This window comes from Ammospiza nelsoni, chromosome 4 (assembly GCF_027579445.1).
Source record: "Ammospiza nelsoni isolate bAmmNel1 chromosome 4, bAmmNel1.pri, whole genome shotgun sequence".
In the NCBI taxonomy this organism is placed as follows: domain Eukaryota; kingdom Metazoa; phylum Chordata; class Aves; order Passeriformes; family Passerellidae; genus Ammospiza; species Ammospiza nelsoni.
The window spans coordinates 53312205-53333358 of NC_080636.1; the positions used below are offsets into that span (position 1 = coordinate 53312205).

At 39.2% G+C, this 21154-nt stretch overlaps 1 protein-coding gene across 4 annotated transcripts in view; it reads right to left on the reverse strand.

Annotated features, from left to right (window-relative positions):
* Positions 1-21154, reverse strand: part of DCLK2 (doublecortin like kinase 2) — a 79709-nt gene that overhangs the window by 8832 nt on the left and 49723 nt on the right. For all 4 annotated transcript variants that reach the window (XR_009418294.1, XR_009418293.1, XM_059470243.1 and 1 more), the window contains 7 exons: positions 19570-19664; positions 13096-13168; positions 12031-12139; positions 8475-8532; positions 5204-5323; positions 3353-3499; positions 1046-1179 (listed from right to left, as the gene is read on the reverse strand). Coding sequence is in view for 2 of the 4 variants with exons in the window: in XM_059470243.1 (XP_059326226.1) it covers positions 1046-1179; positions 3353-3499; positions 5204-5323; positions 8475-8532; positions 12031-12139; positions 13096-13168; positions 19570-19664 (736 nt within the window). In the remaining 2 variants the exon portion in view is untranslated. The remainder of the gene's footprint in view (positions 1-1045; positions 1180-3352; positions 3500-5203; positions 5324-8474; positions 8533-12030; positions 12140-13095; positions 13169-19569; positions 19665-21154) is intronic.

Sequence of the window (21154 nt, forward strand, 5' to 3'; positions counted from 1 at the left end):
CCTTCTGAATATACTCAAAGCCAAGCCAGTATCCAGGTTTTTCCCATCCAGAGCCACTAATGGTTAAAAACAAGGATGTGCTTTCTCAGTCCCCACAGCGAAGCAACTCTCTCAAAGGTTATCATGTGTTGCTAAGCAACAAGACACACCAATTCTCCAGCCTCTCCAGCGAGCAACATGGGCAAGAAGAGCTGCACTTTTCTTTCAAAGCACAGAAATTAAAACACTGCAGGTCAAAAAGAGGCCTTTTCTCCTATTCAGAGGATTCAGTTTGTCAAACCCTCAGACATGCAGACGAGGCGCCCTCTGACACTGGAGCTGACTGCAGCTGTGAAATGTTTCTCAGTGCAACAAATGCACTGAACAAGGAGTGAAACAGCACAAACAAAACCTCCCTCCATCAGCAAATTCAGAGTGGTCACAGCTATGGCAAAAGCATGGAATGGAGATCTCGTAGGTCTAAAAGGAGAGAGGATTTGTGATAATCTGCCATTGGTGAAAATTTATCATTTTACAAAATTTATTTCTGTATTTATGCAATGACCTGTTAAATACAGAATAATGGAGTTGCTCAATTGTTATCAAACAGGATGTGTCACCCAAAAGGGTCACTTGAATCAACATAATCCAATTAGAACTGTCCTGAGAACAGGGTTAGACTAGGTGAGCTCTGCAGCCTCTTCCAGTATAAATGATTCCATTTCTAATGCAAACATTGTGTTTTGCCTGTCTGTCCTTCCCCAAACAGCTGCCAGGGGTGGTACAGTGGGCTCTGGATGCTGAGGTGAGGCAGGGAGCACAAACAAATGGACTCCACTGCACCAGAGCTGTCCCTGGGAAGGTGTGAGAGGAGGCAAAGGCAAATTCTGGGAGCAGGCAGAGCAAGGACACTGGTGCCTCTTGGAGGAACTGGGAGTGGCGCCTTTGGGTGGTTTGGTTATAAAACAATAGAGGGACAGCCTGCTGGAGCATTTGGATCTTACAAGATCCTACAACCTGCTAAAAGAGTGGTTAGCAGGCCTGTGTGGTAGGCAGCCATGCTCACCCTGTCTCTGCAATGATTTCTGGAGCCACATAGGTGGGTGTCCCACACACCGTGTACAAAGGGCCTTCCACCACCGTCGCCAGTCCAAAGTCTCCAAGCTTCAAAGACTTGGTTCCATCTGAATATTCACACACCTAAAATCAGAGAAATTAACACAGAATGAGGAGGAGAACATCTGCATTTTTATATCCTCTAATTTCTTTGGGAAAACATCATCACCATACCAAGAAGATGGGAAAAAGAGGTAATTTCCACAGCCCTGTAAGGCAAGAAGAGAATAAAAAATTATATTCCCATTGATTACAGCTGGAGCAAATTTTCAGTGGAGCTGTCTGCCAGCTATGTAGGTCAGACCATGACACAGCCTCGAGCAACTAGAGGTGGAAAAGAAAACTCAGTCCTTGAATGTTAAGAAGTTTTCAATATATTCAGGAGAATATAATACTCTATTTTCATTTGACTGGGACCTAGAGTTTAAAATGGGACTGGCAGCTACAATCAGATTTAACATCTTGTTATCTTAGCATAAATCTAGCCAACATTCTGGGCAATTTCATCAGCAAATGTCTTCCCTGTGCTTGGTCTGGGCAAATTCAGTTTGGGCTTCGGTGCAGACCCAACTGCACCTTACCAAAAGGCCAATGAACAATCTAGCACTGAGTCATTTTATTGATGAAAGAAGCTGAATTTAGTTAAAAAGAAAAGTGCTATACAACAGTGATGGCAGGAATAAACCAAACCAGACCAACACAAAGGAAGCATCCCCCTAATAAATTCATCTCAGTTTCGCTCCTATAGTTAAATGTTTATATTAACCAAATTTCAAAGGCATCTAGAATGGAGGACCCCAGGATCTCCTAAATGGCTGAATTTATTTGCCTTCCTCAAACATCTGAGCACTGCAATACCTTTCTTCATTCCCCTGTGTAATTCATATCAGTAATGGAAACACTTGTTCTCCTTTCTATAACACCTTCATACCAGCTATGACTCTTAGGGTTTGCATTTTTTAAATGCATGACCACAAAAAGGAATGCAATTCCCATCCAGACGGGCTGGATGACCCTGTGCAAAAAAATGAACTATGTGCAATTACACGTAGCAGTTGATGGGAATTATTTGCATTTATATTCAATACCAGGATGTTATCTCAATATTCTCCTGCTGTCAATCACAGTGAGTAAGATTTGCATCTGTTGAGTAATCTCTTTAGGCTTTCTAGGCAGAAAGGGCATTGGTGCCTATTTATAACTGATTCAATCTCTAATGAGAGCTTAAAATTTCTTTGGACTGTCTGTGTTTGGAGATACACTAATAGTATGTGAGACTTCTACCTTCATTTTCTCTCTCAAGTGCCATGTTGCTGTGGCTACATTTTCCAGGAGAAGCTTTCCCCCATGCTTCTTTTTGCTAAACAATCTAATTTATTTGAGGGTTGATTTAAATTGCTAAACACTGTCAGTGGAATTACTGGGGAAAGAATTGACTATTAATTAGGAAATATTTTCAACTTGTAGCCCTGTCCTTGTTACAGTTCAAAATCCAGTCTGGGATAAGCTGTGACTCCTACTCTCAGTTCGAACTCGTTAAACAAGACTGACAAACACCACAACAGACTTTTAAGAAATGTCTCAAGCAGGGGAGATTATGGCCCTGCTTGTGCAGTGTGTGACACTTAATATCCAATACGTAATGCTCAAGTGTAACCTCTGTGGGTAAGTGAGACAGCACACACTGATCCCATTCTGTGGACAGGGGAATGAAAAAGCAGACTTCATGATAATTCTTGTCAGCACAGTTATTTTATGTCTCTGCTGAAAACAAAAGTTGCCTAAGGAAAAGAATAAATGAATGTAAAGGGTTAATTCCCAGCCAGAATTCTGGTAAAGCATCAGAAAGATGATCCTACAATGACAATGAAAGGAAAAACCCACTGGCTTCAGTTGGTAGCCATAGGATTGTTGAAGAAATGAAGAAATGCTCTCAGCCCACCTTTCTCCCACTTGCAAACCGATAAATAATTCATCGGCATAGCTTTAAAATTCACTGTTTTGTGAGACAATACTCCTGCTTCTCCAAAAGGCAGCCAATCAAATTGTAAATATAGATAGGTCTAAGGACAGGTTTGAGCACAGCTCTCCTGCATTACAGTGATTGCTATCTCATGGCAAAAGATTTACTTCATACATACTTATTCTAAATTAATAAGCCTGCTGTTCTCTGCTGCGCTCCTTGACATTTCTACACAAGCATTTGCATTAATGAGAACAAAGTAAGAGAAAATACTGGAAAATAACTGGGACATACCAGAAGATTTTCTGGTTTGATGTCTCTGTGCACAATGTTGAGGCCATGCAGGTATTTGAGAGCGCTGGCTAAATTGTAGACCATGGCACTCCCATCTCTCTCTGTGTATTTTGTAGATGAAGTGATGGCATCAAATAGGTCTCCTCCCTATGGAGAGGAAAAAGATCATTGTTTAAAATATAATTAGGATGGTATTTGGTTAAAAAAACCCCAAACCCTAAATTACGTAAAATCTTCCCTCTAAAACACACTTCCAAATCCCTGTTAAACAGCAAAAAAAAAAAGAAAAAAAAGTTTTGCAGAAAAATTATCTTGTCACCAAGATATTAGACTGGGACTTTGGTCATCTGCATTAAATTCTTAATTGTTCTCCAGGCTTCTAGTGTCTGAGCTTGGGTAAATCACAGATTTTTTTTCTATTGATCTTCCTACCTTTGATCACTCATTTATATTACCTACAGGTACAGGTATACAGCATCCCTTTTCTTCATCTTATCAGTATATTCAACATATTGAAAAACAGCCCTGATTTTGAGTAAAGCCTAAAATAAATTAGCCCCATAATAATAAAAAAAAAACCAAAAACTGAGAAATATTCAGCAAATTCAAATTTCTGCAGATATTGCAAGAAATACCACATAAATATAGCTGAAGAGGAAAAAAAAGATAAACACATTTCAACATAAATGCATCCACTGATTGAAATACATCAAAGTGCAGAACCTCCAGGTGATTTCTGAATGTGTCAGGCTCTGTTTATGGATGCCCTATTCCTCTGGGAATACACAGCAACGTGTGAGTGAGTTACTGATGGGGCATTTTCAGTCATTACAACAAATGTCATGTGGGTGTCTCCATGATGGTTTCCCTGGATACCTCTGTAGGAGTGATCTGTCTGAGCTGTGGGTGGCATTCCGAGCATTTCAATGCACACCAAAGAGAAGCAGCAATTCAGGGAATATAGGCCAAAATGGTGGGGAATTAAAACATTAAAAAATACTCTCTTGAAACCCCAAAAAGCCTATAGGGTATTAAAATAGCTTCTAGAAAGGAGGAAAGATGAGTGGGCTACAGAAATTATGTATTCAACAACTACACACTTTAAAGGTTTCCCAGTCTGGCAACCATTCTAGAGTCCTGAATGTAACAGTGCCTCGGTCAGAAATAAAAAGTGTTCCTCAAAAAATGGGCAGTGCTCCTACTGCTGTTGCTGTATGTTATTTGTATCTGACATGCCAATCAAGCTGATGTGCAGTGTGGCTGTGCATGCACAGAACTCAGACAAGAGAATGCATGAGCAGAACCTGATGCTACTGGTGTATTTGGCTCACAAGGTGACAGCAAAAAGAATATTTGTGTTTTCTCCATACATGTATGAAAGCAGCATCTCAAGCAAAATGGGTGAGATCTTTTGAGTTTTGATTTTCCAGGATGAAAATTGCTTGAGTTTAATCTATTTGTCTTATCTATTAAGATAAATTCATTAGAGAGTTCATTTCTTTAATTCAATTTAGTAACTAATGAGAATAGTGAAATTTGTTAGTAAATCCATACTACTCTCATCCCTGTATATTGTAGGCATGATATAAAGCCCACTATCCACTTTTCTCTAGACTGTGCACATTGCAAAATTACCTCAAATCTGTGTTAATATTCAATTTACAACTGAAGAGGGAGAAATCCCATTCATATAATTGTGTGACAGGTGCATTTTTATGATTTAAAAATGCAGGTTGCCACTGCAACCTATTTGATTATGTCGCCCAAGTTCTTAGCGTTCCCAGATACTGCTCAGATTTCACACCAACACAGAGAATTCAAAGAAGACAAACAAAGGCCCCTGAGCCTCACCTTGACCAGCTCCATCACCAGGTAGAGCTCTGAGGGGGTGTCCATCTCCTCTATGAGCATGATGATGTTGGGGTGCTTCACTCGGCGCAGAATCGACACTTCATTTTCAATCAGGTGCTCCTGTTCAGAAGAGGATGGAAGTTTATCTGGAACATGGATTTGCCAATTCACTTTTCCTTTCATCAGCCAACCACTTGATCAGTGAGCATCCTTTTTGCTGATTAATTTATATAGCAGATGGTTATTTTCAGTTGCTGGATCTTAACTTGTATTTCATCACTGACCACATTTAATTTAAAATACACTTCAAAACTGGGCATCTCCAAAAATGACCCCAGAACGTGACAGCAATTCAGGAAGTGCAGGTTAAGTTCTTATGTGGGTATTATGAGGTGAAATTAAGTTCAGAACCTTTCTGCCCCCCAGCTGGATCACTGGAAGCTGTCACCCCTCATCAACAGTTAACATGTTCTTGATCCTCTCCAGCCTTCACCTCTCATTTGGTGGAGGTTACTCAAGGACAGATTACTTAGGATTTGGATCCAAGGACTTTATTTTTTAAAAAAGTTGTGGAGTATATTAAAGAAAAAAAAATATTCTAAGTGCTTTGGTTATGGATTTTGGTTCATTTCATATGCCTGCTCATATTTACAATCTGCAAAATGTGTAGTAGCTCAGTTAAATTGTTGTGACTCCAACAGCTTAACAGCACACAGACTGAGTTCAATTTCCCCTTCCCTGTGCTTCTGAGGAAGTAATGGCTTTTGAGAACAAATTAGTTTCAAATGCCTTGTTCTCTAGAACATTTTAACACTGGAGAGCAAAAAAAAATTAGGTGTCCTTTCCACGTGAAGAATTATTTTAGTTTTCTTTTATAAATGTTGGAATATGGATATTGTATTTAGGTTCTCTGCAAAATAAGAAACAATGCTTGCATCAGACAGGAGTATCCTTCCACCCTGGCAGGGAACAAATCATGTCACTGGACTGGGAACTTATCCATGTTGAATGCACTGATAAGGAGCATGCACTTCATGCATTTGTGAGCAGAGCATCAGGCGGAGATGTGATCCACTGTGCGTAGGCAGTGCCTGGAGACCTTACACCACTTCACCTTCTTTTTCTGGGGTTATTTTCGGGTGCATTGTGCTTTTGCCAAAGCTCTCTGTGGCTGCACAGCTCAGAAACCACATGCCAGGTGTGCGCCTCGATTGGTGAGAGAGCAGTGCGGCACACACGGCTTACACACCACACCTTTGGCATTCACTCTGAAAGAGCAGCAATTGTCACTCTGAGCAAACATATGCCTGCTCCAAGCAAAGTGCTCTGGAGAGAAAACAAAACAGACAAACAGGAAGCAATTCTGTTAAACACAATGCTGAACCTCATCACCAGACACACGTGAACAGCCACGGCACACTAAGCCTCAGGGATGGAAGCCTGGAAGTTCAATACTAACATTAAGAGTCCAAACAAAAACTAAAATATTATTACAGCTTTCTCAACGTAAAGAACAGGGAACATATTAAATTTATTACACCCATTAATTACTACGAAGGAACAATGGCTTTATCTGTGCTTTCTTGACTAAACTGCTCAGGCATAATTAAAATTTAAAATAAACAGTATTTTTTTTAAAGGCTCCAGAACATTGTTGAGTTACTATTTAAAAAACTGTCCTCAAAAAATGTTGACTAATATGTAGCTAGATATTTTCAACCACTCCACTGTTTGCTATGTTTTGCCATGGAAAAAATAGTAATTCCAAAACTCATGATGGTGTTCTCCTGGATAGTGCAATATATGCTTCAGTCTACATTAATATGGTTTATTTACAGAGACATTATTGTGCAATGACCATTTAAGCCACTCGTGGAAAACAGTCAATTGGATTCAAATTTCTGAACATCCTAGATCAAGGAACAGTGAGCAACACTTATATCATCCAAATTTGGGCTGGATGGGTGCTTTTAAGGCAGGGCTGTGGAACTGAGTGAGGAAGGAATAAGCTGCAGCAAAACTTAATTATTTCCTTTCTTGGAATTCTTCCAGGATGATTCTGCCACTGGCCTAAGAGGTATAAATACTTCCAACAGTCTCTAGCTCTACAGATATAGGTCCTTTCAAAATGGGCAGCTGTGCATCCATAGGGTTGATTTCTCTTTTTATAGATGTTTTAAAGCAAGGAGAATGATAAATAGAAAATTCCTCTCAACTCCACTGTTTAAAATAGAATATCTATCTCCAGACCATTCCAATTTATGATACCTAAGCAGCTGACTCAGACAAGTAATAAAAACCATCTAAAGTTGCAAGCTGTACACATCATGCAAAAATTTTGTTTGCAGTGGAACGCAGTGGGTCACCCTTTCCACAGCTAAAGAAATTGCAACATTTTAATCTCAGAAAGGCAATCATAGCACTTTTTCTTCTGGCTGCACATTTTTATGATTCCTTTCTAAATTTTCTAAATAAACCTGGAGAATATGAGGTAAAATGAAACCCTCATCTCCTAGCATCTAAAACATGGTTTAAAATCTGCACAGATAAAATGTTTCTGTTTAAGGACCTCTCCTAATAGGAAGTCATCACAGCATCACACAGCTCCTTACCACACAAAGAGGGAAGGCAGTTTTTCTTCCTTTTAAAAAATGGTGTATTTTTTATAGTTATATTCAATAAGTATGAAGGGAAAGAAGAGGTCTGACACTCTCAGATATTTGCTTGCATTATATGAGATACTGTTCTCCTGAAGAGACAATTTTTGATTTTTCTGTTTTAAGTTTGAATTAAAAGAAAGTTTTCAGAACACAAGAGATCTTTGTTAAAACAGGAAGGTAGCACTACATAAACAGAAAGAAAAGGTTGTGAAAATTTTTTTCAAATACATGTTCTGCTTATAAAAGGAGCATGTTGAGCTATACAGAGAGGAAAAGAAGAGGCAGAGTGGGATGGGAATTGCATAAATAAACATATAGCTGGGAATTTCCTCTCTCATATTTTACACATCAAAATAGTCCAATGAATTTTGGGTACATATTAGCATTTTTTTTTTGCCAGCCCGATAAAATAGGCAACAATTAGTTTGTTCTTTCTCTATTATGTAGTAGACTAACAGTCACTGCTTTTATTATTTGGCTCCTGGATACATTATCATCTTCTTAAAGAGATACTCTGAAAATAGTCAGCAAACCCAAACACACCCACCATTTATGACTAATGAGCAGCTGCTGGTGCTGCTTCTGTACACATGCAAATGGTTGTACTCTACCTTCCCACAGCACTTGGCCTTGTCTATGATCTTCAGGGCAAACTCCTTCCCTGTGGATCTAAGCAAGAAAAACACGACAGCCAATAATTAGAAAAATTGTGGCATTTTCTGTAAATACACCATCATAAAAACATGCTGGGGCCCATGGAGGCTGCTGGCAGGAAATCCACAGAGCCAACCTGGGTTGGTTTTTGTTTCCTCAGCAGCATTTGTGCCTGTTTCCCTGACTACCACAACCCAGCTCCCTTGGTGTGCGAATCCCAGGATTCAGCTGCAATTTCTCCTTTGTGACCTGGCACAACTCTGTCACTCCTTTAAGGCAACATGCAAAATTTGCCTTCAGCCTTCCCCTTAGCTTTGTTCGACTGGTAGGCTTTGAAGGTAAAATCATACATGTGTGAAGATTGATACCCTAATAAAAAAATTCAATAGGATTCAACAGAGCTAAAATGCCATAGTCCATGGAATTCTGCAGCAGTCATCTAAAGTCCCATGACATTTAACAGGGTGGGTCATATACAAAGTAAAAAAGGATTACTGTTTGCAGCAAACACTCTCACAGAAAGGAGCTCTTGTTTGTCTTTCATCCCTTTAAGCAATAAAAATCTCCATTTCTCCAGATGGGGGACAATGAGTGAAAAAAAAAAGCAACACAATTTAATCTTAAAAAAAAAGATGAAATTATTACTTATATTACTGAGTATATTATTATTATTATTATTATTATTATTATTATTAATATAATATATTATGAATATATTATATTATATTATATAAATAAGAGATTGCTGTAAGACCAAGTTTGCTGCTATTTTGTACTGTGCCAGTGCCTACAGACTCCAGTGTGCTGATGCACACCTCTAGAAAACAGGAGACAGTAACAAAAGCAAAAGGCATCCAAGGTGATTTTCACTGCATTTGGCATTAGATATAGCTGGTCACAATCAGCACCTTACAGAAAAAGGAGCTGAATTAACACCTAACATTCCATTTATGCATTATTGAAAAACTGCAGGCGAGAATCCCTGCCCTGGAAGTGCAGCTGTATCTGCGAGGTTGTCATAGTTACAACCTGATCTGGTCTTTAGATAGCAGCCCTTATCTAAATGGAGTCTGTGAAATGCCACCCTCTGATGTTACAGACCCAGAGGAAGATCTGCTACAAGCACAGCGTGGAAATCACAATCACAATTTGTACTTTACACCTGAAATCAGAAATCCTGGGAACAACTGATCAGCAACATCCACCTGGGAACCTTCCCGACCCGTGCTGAGAGCAGGAGGAGTTAACATTCACAAAGCCAATTCACCCAACAACTTCAAATCCCGCTTGCAAACACCCTCTAGTGCAGCACCCATGGAATAAAGGTGGATATAACCCCCACAGTTTGTGTGCTGACATCCCTGCACATCCTGCACCAGCATTGTCTGACAGGTTTCAGGGATTCTTCTCGAGCTGTCAGTGCCCATCTGTTGACTCACGTCTTTATATACAGACACACAGGCACAAAAGAGACCATCTTATTCTTAGCTTGTTCTTTTTGTAGAACATCCCAGCTGGTAGCTGTGTAATAGGATCCTGGCTCCATAGCTAAGGCTTCTTAGTATCACAAATTATGTATAATTAATAGAAATTAAAAGAGAAGCATTTACAGTTGGCATTTCCTCTTTCATCATTGTTATTAGCAATTGTTTTTCTATACTTATTTTACATAAAATTAATTTAATAACGTTGCACTAAAATTTGATCACAGGCAAAACTAGATATTGAAGTGGAATTGTGCCTTTTTAAAATTTTTATAATTGGAGGGCTGTTTTTCTAGTCCACTTTCCTCATTCTAAAAAGCACAGATGACATTCAGAGACTTAGCAGCCCTTGTCCCATTTCCAGTGGGATTTAACTGATTTCCAAAATGCACAGCTTATATTTCTGATAATAAATACGTTATCTTATGCTTTTAACATGCTATCTTTCATGAATACCCCTGGGTGAGGATAAGAGCAATGGAAAACAAAGGAGATGGTGTAGGGGGTGTCTGGGATCACCTGGTTGGGATGTAAGCACTATTGAGTTACTCTGTGGGTAATGATAAGAGATTACTGGATCAATAGCCCTTGCTCCTGTGGGAGATTTCAATTTTCCCAAACATTAAGTGGCAGAGAACCAGCTTGGCTGAGCAGGGAGCTCCTCGTGGTGCTCAAGAGGACCTTTGGAAGCAAGGTGGGGCTTTCAGAGCTGTGGCTGGTGCTTGCAGGGAGAGGAGAGGAAAGGCCAAAGGCCCATTAGGGCTGGAACTGGCCAATGTTGAGTCACTTAAGCCTTCCTTAAGTGTGTCAATAGCAAAGGGAGCTCGAAAGAAAACACTGGAGCGTGCTGATGACTGTCACCTGACTAACATTAAGATAAGGCAAAGGCATGGAATGCTTTTTTTGTTTGCCTCAGTCTTTAGTGCCACTGATAGAAGCTGGGCTGCCCAGACTCCTGAGCCTGAGGACCACAAGGGTGGGAGCAGTGACCTTCCATTTGCTGACACTGAATTTCCAAGGGCATGACAGAAGACCCAGGGAACTGCAGACCTGTTAGTCTAACCTCAGTTCTGGAATGAGATGTTTCCATTCCGAATTCTTTTTCTTTCAATTTAACTAAAACCAGCAGGTGAGGATCAAATAATAGAATTTTTCTCTAACATTTATGTTTTTCATAGTCATTTGCTGAGTTTTCCCAGTATTTGCATACAAATTGGAGATTCCTCATAATATTTCAGAAACTGAGATAACTCTCAGGTTGATGAAAATAGCAGAAGGTGGTTGTAAAAAAGATACACTGAGAAAGTGACAGTCAGATCATCTGTTATGTTTGCACTGGCAGCAAATGTGACACAAGGCTTGCAGAGGAGGAGCAGCAGCCCTGCACAGGTCTGTGAAGGTGCCCTGCCTGCCCCACAGGGAATCAGGCACAAGGACATTTCAGGCATGTTGGAGGGTTCATTTGAAGTGTCTGGCTCCCCACACCACCAAACACAAGGAGCAAGCCCAGGGGAGGCACCAGCACAGGCTGACGGCCAACAACTGCGTGTCTTTGGGAGTGCTCTACCCACAGAATGCTGAAAGCTGTGAAAAACCGCGTCACAGCAGGCACTGGGGACACCACAGCAGCAGAAATGCTGAGGCAGAAGGGTGGGGGGGTCTCTCACACTCTGTTTAGGTGCCACACAGAATTTCCTGTCATCCACAACCATCTGTGGCGTGAGAGACTTCTTGAAGAGCTGTGGGGGTTCCTGAGGAGGCACTAAGAGAAGGTGATGGCTCCTTTATTTTGCGGGATGAAAAGCCATGGCTCTCTGCTGCTCTCGTACCCCTTTGCCAGGAGAAAACACAGGGAGCTCTGCATGTTTTGCTAGGCCTATTTCTCCTGAAGTGCGTGCATATTTTTGCAACTGCTCTTTGCTTTCATCTCATCACATTAGTCTAGGAAATTATGTTAATGTTAATTATGTTATGCACAGGGCTTTATCCAGTACAAGAAGCAGCAGGACTGAACAGTTTCCTTGCTCACCGTTCCACACACTCCTTTACAACAGCGAAATTGCCATCACCAATCACCTTCCCCACTTTATACTTCTCAAGAATGGTAGATGACCCTGAGAACTTGTTTCCATTCAAGCCTGTAAAAAAATAGAGAAGTCAATAATGCAAGCTGAAGAGAAGTGTCAGCAGGATGCAATATATTCCCAATGGGCTCCACAGACAAAACACAGTCACAAATACAAAACAAAACTTAAAAGTAAGCTGTTTTCTCTGCTGCAATTCCCTTGGTTCTATCTCAAGTGTAAAGAAGAACAAGATGAACCCAAAGATATTTGACCTTTGAACACACAAATAAGCCTCTTGCTATGTTTTTGTATAGGCACATTCTAAAAGTAATGAATGCAGTTAGAAGTTCTTAATGTAGAATTTTCTGATCTCAAATTACTTTTTTGACTTCTTTTTTTTTGCAAACTCAAAGCAAAAATGCAAATAAGATACAAGCTACAATGCATATAAAAGACCCAAAAAGTTTTATCTGCTGAATTCCTTCAAGTTCTTATAGGTACTCCTAAAACATTCAAAATGCAAGTTATTTTGATAGATGCTTATTTCAATATTTTTAAAATGAAAACCGTTATTCCAACATGGAATTTAAAAATAATTTAAAATAATTTACTTTTCTGTAAAGAAATGAGGAATGAAAGGTTTAATTTAGCTAAGGTCAGTTGATTTGCCAGTGGCTCCACCTGAAGCACAATAAGCTCTTTTGAGGAGGGTTCCCCTTTCAATCCAGCCACAAACACATTTCTAGTGATAAAGCAGGTCATGTTCAAAATCAGCCAAATTCCTGACAGCCACTATTGAAGAGCAACGTCCAGCAATATGCTACCAATGGAAAAAAAAAATTAACATTTATCTCCTAACTTTACAGCCTTGATGCATTGGGCTAAAACTTTTCCAAGGTGAATCAAAAGGGTAACAAACCTCTCCAAACAGAAAATGATTAGGAGTCATCAGAAACCAGCAGTGCTAATGCAAGTGTCACCCACAGCCAAATTCTGGCAAGGACTGGCAGCAGTTTTGGGGGTCCTACCTTCGGGACTCTGGCAACGGAGGGACTCAGGAACACCATTCACATTGGAAGAGGATCCACCATGTGGGGAGATCTGTGGAAGTACACATGAACTTCTAATTTCTGATGGTAACCATAAGGAAGAGCCATACAAAAATCCAGCAAAATTGAAAAAAAAAACCCACTAAAAACACTTATACAGATTCAGTTTACTTTTCTACTCCCATCTTATTTTCACTCTTGTTGTTTCAAAGTTCATCAGCATTGTCACTTGTACCAATTTAGGATTCAGCCACAATATTTCTATTTAGAAATAGAATAGAAATAGAAATAGAAGCAGTTGAACAGATTTCAGTAAATAGCAAAGTCCTTTCAGCAACACGTGCAGTTTTGGCCTAGGTAGCCAGGTACATCCATGATAATCAGATTTATTTAGCCATCTATCAGGCTATATTTTAGGCTATTATAGATGTGAAGATTTTGACACCTACAAACATTTCAATTTAGATGTATCAGATACGGATCCATACATAGATCCAGTTTTAGTAACGGTGACACTGTAAATAAACAAATATCTAAATAATTTTCAAGCATGACAGCTGAATAAAATTGATTTTCCTGCACTAACAGCTTAATTGATGCTGGATTTGAATCTTCATGATTCTACTTTAAGTCACCCTGTCATACTGCCCAGGGATGTAAACAATGCTAAGTTTTTATTTTGAAAAGGGGTGGAGGCATAGGAATGAATGCCATAAATAGTAAAATATACTGGATGTGTTCTGTGCACCATTTTTATAAGCTCTCCTATTACAGTTATGCATAGGGATGCTGCATGAAATGAAAATAAAGTTTAGATCATTCCCCCTCCTCTATGTAACATTTCTTGCTGTTCTGTGAAGTTCCAGACCTTGTTTTCTTCATGGGCCATTATGGTGGTTTTCAGCACTCACCACAGGAAGGATTAAAATGCTTCTCTGCCTTAAGCTCAGTGTCTGTTGAAATGGCTTTTCGAGACACCGGGAATGCAAATGCAGCATTTTGCCTTTTAGCTGACATTGTCTGCTTACACTGCTGAATATTTTAAATCATTAACACTATTGTCAGGGAAAGCACTGAACTGACAGATAGGGATATTGTCTAAAGGCTCATGAAATGCTAATGAATGCTTAAGTTTCTAGTGGCAGCTGAGCTGCCAAATCAGCTAAAGGTACAGTAACTAGAAGCTGTACAACTTAATTTTGCAGAGCCCCCAAAAAAACAAAATTTACCAATGTTTGGCACAGAAGTAGCACCAAACAGCAAGCAGGCAGCTACTACTCTGCTCCTTGCTAATAACTTAAACCCAGCTTAAGTTAAGGCTGCTGTCTTTCTGAGTTATCTGTCTATTTAACAGGGATTAGGAACAAGGACATTTGGGTTAAATGACATTTGTACAAAATCATGAGTCAGTCTCTTAACCAGTCAGCCACATTTTCTTCAAGCATGAAGCAGAGATAGCAGAACAGGCCATGGCCAAGTCATCAGTCTAAAATATTAGCACTCTATTTTGGGTTTTCAGTGAGTGACAATACATGGGAACATCTAGCCCACATCTCCAACTTCCTTCAGTCTTGTAATCAGGGCAGAGCATGACTGGGCACATTCCTTCTTACCACAAGAAGGAAGCAAACATTAACAGGAAAAAAAGCTAAAATGAATACAAAAATAAAATAACATTAATGATGCCATTGTGGCTGAGGTGTTAGATGAGAATCTGAAATGGCAGGTTTAACCCTAGCTCTGCCACAACTCCACAGCTGGTGGGATTTTATTTTTTAAGGATCCAGAGATCCTTATAAATAAACCCATATTCTCTTGCAGTAGAATGGTACCTTGGCTGGCAAACCTCTGCACTCAGGATTAAGAGTGCCCATGACACGAATGTTTGTGGAAACATTTGGGGATTATTTATTTTCATATTGAAAGAAATACCTAACTCCTTGGCAGCTACATGGGATGGTGGTGAACCTAACTGTAGAGCAGCAGTATTTTAGTGGAACTGTGGATTAATTTTGCAGAAGTATTCCCTGAAATCTGGGGACACTTTGGTTATGTCACTGTAATTCATCCTGAATGGCTGTAGTAAGAAGGAACTAAAAGATATTCTGAAAATAAATAAAATGCTATTTATAAAATCAGTATTTCATAGAGATATTGTATTTACTATTATAATGCTTAATAGTAACATAATGTGTAAGACAGAAACTTAGCATTTTTTTTGATCCTTACACATGAATTGTAAATTCACCAAATGCATATCTTAAAGAATCCTCCTATGAACTGCTGTGGCCCCTGTGTCACTAGGCTGGATAATCACATGTAAATCATCTTTACATATAACTACACACAAAGCACATGTGTACAACTCAAAAACCTTGATGAAGATAGGCACTAATCCTTCAAATCACTTAAGCACATGTTTAACTTTAAGTACATTAACATCCTCATTGAAGTAAAAGGAACTACTCAATTGCTGAAAGTTAAGCAAGTACTTAAGTTATTTGTTGGATCAGGTTCTAATGCCCTTTCACTTTGGTTGTGTGGTCCATCAATTGCAAAAGTAACACCCAAACAAATTCAAACACAAAGCTATTTAGCATAGTTCTGAGTCTACACAAGGCTTCAACTGTAAAGCCTCTTTATTTGGATGATTTTATTTTCTTTTTAAAAATATTGCAACACTTTGTGGTCCTTAATTTGAAGAGGGGACAATAAGGCAATCCAAGTAAGCATAAGGAAGTTATGACACCATATTGTATTTCCAGGGTCCCCCATGGCAGGCAGAAATTATTAACCTGACTCCATGTTCACAGAAGGCCAATTTATTACATTATTCTACGATATTATATTAAAGAATACTATAGTATACTAAAGATTACAGAAAGGATACTTACTGAATGCTAAAACGATAATAATAAAAACTCATGACTCTTTCCAGAGTCCCAACACAGCTTGGCCCTGATTGGCCAAGGAGTCAAAACAACTCACACCAGAGTCTAATCAGGCAATCACCTTTGGGTAAACCATCTCCAGACACATTCCACAGAGCACAACACAGGACAAGCAAATGAAATAAGAATTGTTTTCCTTTTTCTCAGAGGCTTCTCAGATTCCCAGGAGGGAAACCCTTGTCAAAGGGATTTTTCCAGAGAATGTGGATGCTACAACACCACTTTCCAAAGTTACACCAATTTCCAAATTTAATTTAATCTCTGGGTGCTTTTTATGGTACAATGTCTGCAGAACAACAGATGTACTGGAAGAGCTAAGAGTCAAATCACGTGTAACAGCTTTGGATGGAAATGTACACTTAAAACCAAAGCAAAATGTTAAACCTTTCCACGGCCTACAGAACAGCAAAAGGACTTCTCTTGGTCAGCTGTCCTGTGACACCAAGTGCACCATTACCATTATTATTAACCCATGTACCAGATTTTATCTCCATTGGAATTCAAAAGAAAAATAAGCAACTCAGCACATTTGATCAAAAGAGAGCACTGCTCAGAGTAGTCATTTACTTCATGCCCATACTTGTTAACTTTTATATCTAAATTTTCACCTGGAAACAAAGCCTCTGCTAAGTGAAATGCTGAGTTACAGAGTAATTCTGGGCTGTTAAAAATAAACAGCTTGAATAAGACTATACAGGGTATTGAGTGCATAGTATCCACTTTTGTCACTTACTGGAATAAAGGCTTTTATTTGGGTTCATGGGGAAATTCCATCATGTTTACTATTATTAAGACATAGTTTAATTCCTGACTTCAATATAACCTCAGAGTCCACTATTTAAAACACTTCTGCAAGCCTGGGATGCTGGACTTACTGTACATACTGCACAATTAATAGCACAAGGGCACTCTGCTTGGAAGAGCTCGAAAGGAGAGAGAGACAGCCCTTCCCTTTAAAGATGAACTGCTCACAAGGAGTCTTTCCTGGGAGGAATTTTCTGTGCCTGAACATACCTCTCCTAACAAAAGAGTTGAGAAGCAGAAGGAATCCTTGGGGACTGAAGAGACTTCTCTTTAAAGGAATAGTGGCATTCAGAGAATATGATATAAGACTCAGTGTCTGAGACTGAGAAGAAATTCCTGTTGCAGTCAGTATTTCTGCAAGCTGGCTGCCTTGATGACTAGCACTATCACTTATACTCTACATTGATTGTCAAACTACAAAAAGCTTAGCAAGGTTCTAATCTATAGTAAAATACCTTACTCTGCTCTGGCTTTTCAAATAAAACAGCTTTTAAAGTGCAGTTCAAGTGCAGCTGCTCTGATGTTCTGCTCTTTACAGGAAACAGAAACATCAACCCTGATTTTTCCCCCTTTTTTATGCTGCCTCAAGCTTGTACAAAACCATTATTCAGTCCTGCTGTTTCAGCCTCTACAAAAACAAATATATATGATTTGTGTACAATAAATCACTCAAAATATTGAACTCCCAAAGACAGAAAACTCTAAATATACCTTATTCTGTCACTGAAGTAGTATTTATATCTAAATTTTCACTCAGCTGCAGTCATGGCACCTTCTTTATACAAGTGCAGGAAGCCAGACTGCCTGTCTGTGCAGCAGTGCAGTCTTAGCAACAAGGAACTATTACACAATAGGGAAAAGCAATGATCTCCAAATAATAAAATTGCTCCCTCTTCCCCCTTTCTCTCATCAGAGTAACCAACAAAAACCCAATTTCACAAAAGGGTGTGAAATGAATTTCTTAAAAGAATCTGGTTTTGGATAAAACTGTGCCTCGGTGTTACTGGTTTTATGCTTCCCCAGAACAGACCTTATTGGTTTTATGCTTCCCCAAAACAGACCTTACCTCTACAACATAATTGAGAAACAAGTGTGACTGAACAGCCCACTTGATCCTTTTGGAATTCCCCTGATAACTTTCCCTGTCTTTTGTCTCAGGAGCACAGCTGGGACACTACTGCTAAACAGATGCATCCTAAAGGATAAAACTAGAGGTGCTCACTACCCCAGTAACACACCAGATCTGAGGGGCTTAGTTTGGTTTTGCTGTTCTCTTTGGTTGTATGGGAGTGAACAATTTGACACAAAAACCCATTAGTACCCAGCACCAATTAAATTCCAAATTGAAAACGTTCAGCAGCCTACTTGAGTGAAAGTGCTTGGGAAAGGAGACATGTCCCGTTTGGTGAGAATTGCTTGCTGCTATCAGAATTATCTCTGCCTTAATGGAGCTTTAATCAGTTAAAAGCAGACAGGGCAGCAGTGGAAAAAACCAAAGCAAATGATCTCATTTCTAAACTTGTAATTTCATTAAAGAAAGACCAAAGAGCATTTGTTAAATATAGTGCAGAGCAGCTGAGAGCCTCAAGCCCAGTGATTCTGGTGTCCTCTACTGTAAGCTCCATAGAGGAGCTGTCCAGACAGATTTTAAGAGACACAGTTCTAATTGTCCATGTCAGAACTATTATTGCTCTTGAAAATTATTGAGCCAAACAGCTACCGATATAATTTAAAATTAATTTAGAAATTGAACAATTAAAAAATAAATTAAACAAATAAATTAAAATAATCAAAATCCTTTGTCAGAATTATCACAAGTAGTCTGGCAAAAACCAGTGCCAATACTCCTTGCAAAACAAGACTTGATAACAATTAGCATGTCAAAACCCAAATCTGAGCACTATTCAAATCACGTCCCTTAGCCAGACTCTTAACGGAGAAAACGGTTTTATACAGAATTATGCAGCCTCTTCACAAATGCTGTGCTCCCCAATAGGAGCTATTACTTGATCAGAATAATCAGTGCAAACCATCCAGTCTGCTCCCAGAAAGGCTGCAATTTATGATTCCATAAGAAAATTCCCCTTGAAAGGACAGCTGCACAAATGCAGCAACGAGATGCTCCACTGTAGCCCAGAATGTTCCTTTTATTTCAGTGAGCCAAAGGCACAGAGCAGGCTCCAAGAACTGCAAATGCAGCCAGTTCTGAAGTGGGAGTGGAAGAGAAATCTCTTGGTGCAGCACAGCAAAACCTGCCAGGCATCAGGCTGCTCCCAAAGGAAGCCCTCAAACCCTTTCTGGCAGGAGCCTGGACTGAGGGGTGAAACTGGCGCCAGGGAGAAATCAGTCTGCTTTAGATGAAACTTGGGCAATGCTACAGACTATAGGACAATACTACATTTCCATAGGCCGAAGGCATACAAACTGCTTGGAGGATTTCTGCAGTCCACAGAGCAATGGAAATTTCGGAGGACAAAGTGGCATATTCGAGCCAGCACCACACTCTGCCTTTCCTAAGCTGAGTGTTCAACCCCGACAAAACACAAAAATCTTACCTCAGATCTGTTCTCCACATTAGCAAAAATCACACTTGCAAGGCTACCCTACAAAATTATGGGTTTTTATTTTTCCTTCAGCACCAGTGTCACACAGTCACAAAATAATGAGATTTAGGGGGTTTAATGGTTCTTGCACTTACCTTGAGTCCACGAAAGCTGCCTGGGCTTGTTGGTGAAGAGCTGGAGGACTTTGTAGATTTTGGGGTGGATAACTGACTGCTTGGGGTTCCATTAACTGGCCAAAGCAATGAAAGTGAACAAATGAAAGAAAAGATGAATAAAAATCAAAAGTTATTACTGAAGCCTGCAAACATAGACCAAAACAGAGTCCTCAGTATCTAGGAATAAACATATATATTTGCATGTCACAAAACTGCACCCTGAAAATTCATGTGGCTGGATATGGGATGAAGGAGACATGGAAATATTGCATTGTCATTCCAGAGATTAAAAAGACCCATTCTGTCCTTTGCCAGGGCAAGAGTTTTGGGCACAGAAACAAAGGGGGGAAAAAAAAGCCACAGCCTTTAAAAATTGCATAATAAATTGTGGTATCACACAATAAAATTTATGGAAAGAAAATGTTTCTGAGGATATTTGACCCTCCTCGTCAGTTTGGATTGAGGCCTTACTTTCTACATAGAATGTTTCACAGAACTGGAGTTCTAGCAAGAAGAATTCACTGTTTTCATAACAGAAAACTCCAGCAGTAGTTCAGAAAATGTTGATTTAGGGGGAAAAAAACTCAACAAGAGAAAAGCTAGTAGGTTATTTTTGAACTTCAAGTAAGTACAAGTGTCTTTGAAAAATATACAATATCCTCCCTCTTGTCTTAAAGAGTTCATTCATTTTAAGTCCAGATTTTTAGACAGGCCTCATACAACATTTGTTATCTCTCTGGTGTATTGAATATTACTTAGGTCAGTCCTTGTATTTTTCTGAAAAGGTCAAACTGACAAATTTCATTATGCAGAGAGAACAGTACACTGTCCATCAGACACAAATATGATGCAATGTTATATGATGAGACATCATTTCTTTTCAGCTGATCCTCATTCTTCATGGGGAAGGAAAATACTAGGCAGAAATTTAAGAGCTAAAAATGCTTCACAGCATGGTGATGAATTATTTTTCCAGAAAGAAAAGACAACCCTGGTAAACAGAAACTGAGCTTCAAATTAAATAACCTGCACAATTCCCTTACATATTCAGGTCTGTCATGGGTTATACATCACTTCTTAAACTACTGGATTTATTTTATAGGACCCAGCACACTAACATTATCTGAGTATGGGAGATTCCTTTCAAGGACTATTTTTACAGCCTGGGCAGCCCATCTGCCACTAGGCCAGGCTGACTGCACTGCAACTTCCACAAATCCCTGGTTTTCACCAACATCTCCTTCTCTGGTGTATAATATTAAGATATAATTAATTGATGGTTAGCTATTCTACAAGTCTATCTTGAAGACTGATATCTTGGATTTATATTCCCAGTTCCGTTACAGGACCCAAGACCTTAGTATTTTCTTTAAAAAGGATTCAGTGTTTTTAGGATATTTTCATCTTGATTTTAACAATGTTTGCCTGTAAGAAAAATAGGTGATTGTAAGGTTCTTTTTTTTTTTTTTTTTTTGAGAAGATGAAAGCATCTAAGAATACACTACCCTCCTGTAGATGTTAACAATTCATTCTGGATAACCAATGCCTCCTTGTTTTACAAGAA